At 50.9% G+C, this 3,412-nt stretch overlaps 1 protein-coding gene across 4 annotated transcripts; it reads left to right on the forward strand.

Annotated features, from left to right (window-relative positions):
* Positions 1-1,043: 1,043 nt before the first annotated feature.
* On the forward strand, positions 1,044-2,615 carry BEX3 (brain expressed X-linked 3). 4 transcript variants are annotated; one of them, XM_002720295.5, is made up of 3 exons: positions 1,044-1,184; positions 1,551-1,636; positions 2,052-2,615. In XM_002720295.5, the coding sequence occupies exon 3, from the start codon at positions 2,064-2,066 to the stop codon at positions 2,367-2,369; it is 306 nt and encodes a 101-aa protein (XP_002720341.2). In that variant the 5' UTR covers positions 1,044-1,184; positions 1,551-1,636; positions 2,052-2,063; the 3' UTR covers positions 2,370-2,615. The 4 variants fall into 4 exon arrangements, with proteins under 4 accessions (XP_002720341.2, XP_008271289.1, XP_069922537.1 ...); XM_008273067.4 differs by having other exon boundaries at positions 1,130-1,184; positions 2,001-2,615; XM_070066436.1 differs by lacking the exon at positions 1,044-1,184 and adding an exon at positions 1,187-1,374.
* The last annotated feature ends 797 nt before the right edge of the window (positions 2,616-3,412 follow it).

Here is a 3,412-nt window from a genome sequence, read left to right on the forward strand (position 1 = left end):
CAGTCTTTAGTCACTGCACACACAACCCCGGTTTATTTCTAATATTTTTGAAAGACATCAAAAAGTAGATGGCTTTGAGTCTAATTTCTGACTATTAGAGACTTAACTTCTGAGCTCCTTCTAAGAAAATATTTGTCAGGGTGGTTTGGAAAGTTTGGAAAGGAAGGCAGGGAATAAAAAGGCTCCTTTACTCTGATGCCTGGGGGTATCAAAACCATCACACAAAGTTTTATAAAATGCCCTAAGTCTGACAACCAGACTTCTCTCTGAAGATTTACTTTACAGATTACATTGCAAACACCAGCTGTATTCAGGAAGGGTCCCTCCTTTTTCCAAACAAAATTTTGCAACAGGCCAGCAGTACAGTATGTTTCCAAAGTGATGTTAATGTTGTGTGGAGCCCAGAGAAAATATTTTCTGTGTGGTACAGGTCTACATAAACAATGAGGCTTTTTCATTCTGCAGGATGAAGCATTTCTTTCAAAAATGAAAACTGGTTATTTCTAATTTTCTGAGGCATGCTACTTAAAAAAAAAAGGAAATAGAAAAGTATACACAGCCCATTCCCCTTCCTCATCTCCCTTTCTGACGAGTCCCCTTCTGCCTCTTCAACTCAGTCCTTATTCTAAACTTCCTAGCAGGGTAAGACTTAGCGGCTAGGTGGGCATTGGTGACTGAAAGGGCAAGATGGGGAGAGAGGGCACAGGGGAAAGTTCAAAGCCAAGGAGAAAGGAGAGAAAGCAGAAAAGGTCAAAACCAAGAATGCAGTGAGGTGGGAATGCGGGTGATGGAAGATAATACAGAACTTCCTTAGAAACCAGCAGCGAGCAAATTCCAACCATAAGGCGATGATGCCACTTGTAGGCCCTCAGATTGGAGAGTATGGAGATGAGTGACAGGGCGGTGTACATCGGGGCACCACCGCACAAAGATAGGCGGTGTGAGTGTTTCGGGGGCGGGGGGTGGGTAAAGGATGCGTGTGCTTGTGGCTGCTGGGGGCGGGGGGCTCAGCAACACTGGCCGCTGGAGTCGGGGGCGAGCGCGGCGGTGACGCGCGGCCGTCACGTGACCCCGAGCTGCAGAGGGACGCAGCCTCGGGTGCAGTCGTCACTCGCGTCTGGCTACCAGCTCCCCGCTGCCCTGCGCTCGGCGGGCTGGCATCGGGCCCGGGCAGAGCGGAGCAGGTGAGGGCCCCGGCGGCCAGGGCGGCAGCGGCGGGCGAGGAGAACAGCGCAGCGGGCCCCGCCGCTTTCTGTTTATACAGTGGCCCCCAGGAGTAGGGGTGCAGGGGCGGCTGGGGTGCTGGAGGGGAGAGCAGCAGAGCAGGCAGGAGCCAGAGGAAGTCCCCCCGCCCCGGGACGCTGCGGGAAAACGGTGAACACCGGAGGGGGCGGGGCGGCTCTGCGGAGGGACGCGGCCGCTGAGGGCCTGGACGGAGGCGCGGGGGCCAGGGCGGCGGGAAGGGGCCGGCAGGGGGCGGGGAGGGGGGGCGTAGCGGTGCCGAGCGCTCGCCTGCAGCCGCCCCCTCTCCCCGACCCCGCCGTCTGCAGGTCTGCAGGTCTGAGGCGCTGAGTGTCGCGGCGGCGCGCCGGCGGCGAGAATCGGGAGGAGGAGGAGACCGCAAGGATAGGCCCAGGTCGGTGGGACAGACCGGGGTGGGGGCGGCGGGGAGGAGCGTGCGGAAACCCTATCTGGGACCCCAGACCCCTCCAGCGACCCGTGCCCCCTCCCCCTCCCTGTCCCTGTCCTCCATTTTGGTGCCTGCAGAGCTCTGGGAAAGAATCCTGGGAAAAGAAAAATGGTGGGCTTTGGAGGGGATGGGGGATGAGGGGAGGAGGAGGAGAGAGAGCTAGAGGGAGGGGCTCGCATTGGAGGCCCCCTAGAGGGCGCACGAAGCGTCGAAGGTGGGAAAAATTAAACCTGTGGTGTCAGGGCTCTGAATCCTGCTGGTCAGTGCACCACGCATTCAGTCTCTCCTCACCCTTTACTTGTGTCCAAAGAAACACAGCCAGAAAAAAAAAATTCAATTCACCATGGCAAATATCCACCAGGAAAACGAACCAATGGAGCAGCCCATGCCGAATGGAGAAGACCGCCCTTTGGGAGGAGGTGAAGGCCACCAGCCTGCAGGAAATAACAGACGGGGACAGGCTCGCCGACTTGCCCCTAATTTTCGATGGGCCATACCCAATAGGCAGGGCAATGATGGGATGGGTGGAGATGGGGATGATATGGAAATGTTCATGGAGGAGATGAGAGAAATCAGGAGAAAACTTAGGGAGTTGCAGCTGAGGAATTGTTTGCGTATCCTTATGGGGGAGCTCTCCAATCACCATGACCATCATGATGAATTTTGCCTTATGCCTTGACTTCTGCCCTTTTCCGTGAGATTAATACTGTGATTCCCATTGATTTCCTTTTCCTTGCATTTTCCCAACATGCCTTTATGGATCCATTTGCTGTGAACCTTATGTTATTTCCATGTGTCAAGTGGGTCTTGTGTTGCCAGCTTCTAATTGAAAATTGCATCTGCACCCAGACTAAGTTTCTGTCAGAGTAGAGTTTCATCCATTTGCATGGAAAAATGTAAAGTTAATAAAGCAATTGAAAAGCAATCTAGATATTTATTATTGTCTCATTGAAGAGTATAGACTCATAAAACAGGAGCCAAAAGTATGAAATGAAACACAGCAAAGTGTTCACTGGGATGCATTTCTGTGTGGCGAGATATTGTGTGACTTTTCCTCTTTTTATCTGGAGTTTGAGAAGCAATGGAAATGATTTTTCAACGAGTATCTGAATAAAATGCAGGTACATAACAATTACTGGCTCAACAGACCTAAAGAAGAGTAAACCTTGATATTTTCCAGTCTTAACTGAATAATTCCTCCCTTCATTATAGTTACATTACTTTAGAGTCCTGTGAAATGAGGAACAATGCTTATCTTACAGGGCTGCTAAGTGGACCAGATGAGGGATGAAACTGTTGGGCTGGCTCCTCTTTAACTCCCAGCATTTAATAGGCTCCTTTCGCATACTTTGGGAGGACTGGAAGGAGTTCTCACCCATTTTCACAAGTACAGAAAGCAAAAATATGTGGGTTCTCCTATTCCATTCTTCCATTGTTTGCAATCTTGCTCCCCTGCCATATCCATATTCTGCTCCTTACTGATTTGGTTCTTGTTGAAGACATGAGTCTTCAAGGTAACTAAACCTCATGGATTTCTCTGGAGTGCTTGGTGAGCCAAATCCCCCTTTGACCTCTCTAGAAGCCTGGGGAATTAAGTTTATGCAGTTGAGTGCAACTCCCATGGTTCTTTTTTTTAAGATGTATTTTATTTATTTGAAAGAGTTGAGAGAGAGTGCTTGCATCTGCTGGTCCATTGCCCAAATGGTCACAGTGGCCAGGGAT

The sequence above is a fragment of the Oryctolagus cuniculus genome, chromosome X (genome assembly GCF_964237555.1).
Source record: "Oryctolagus cuniculus chromosome X, mOryCun1.1, whole genome shotgun sequence".
NCBI lineage: Eukaryota > Metazoa > Chordata > Mammalia > Lagomorpha > Leporidae > Oryctolagus > Oryctolagus cuniculus.

What these genes read in the sequence shown, in the direction of transcription:
- BEX3 (XM_008273067.4), top strand. Translation starts at nt 2,034, where the DNA reads ATGGCAAATATCCACCAGGAAAACGAACCAATGGAGCAGCCCATGCCG.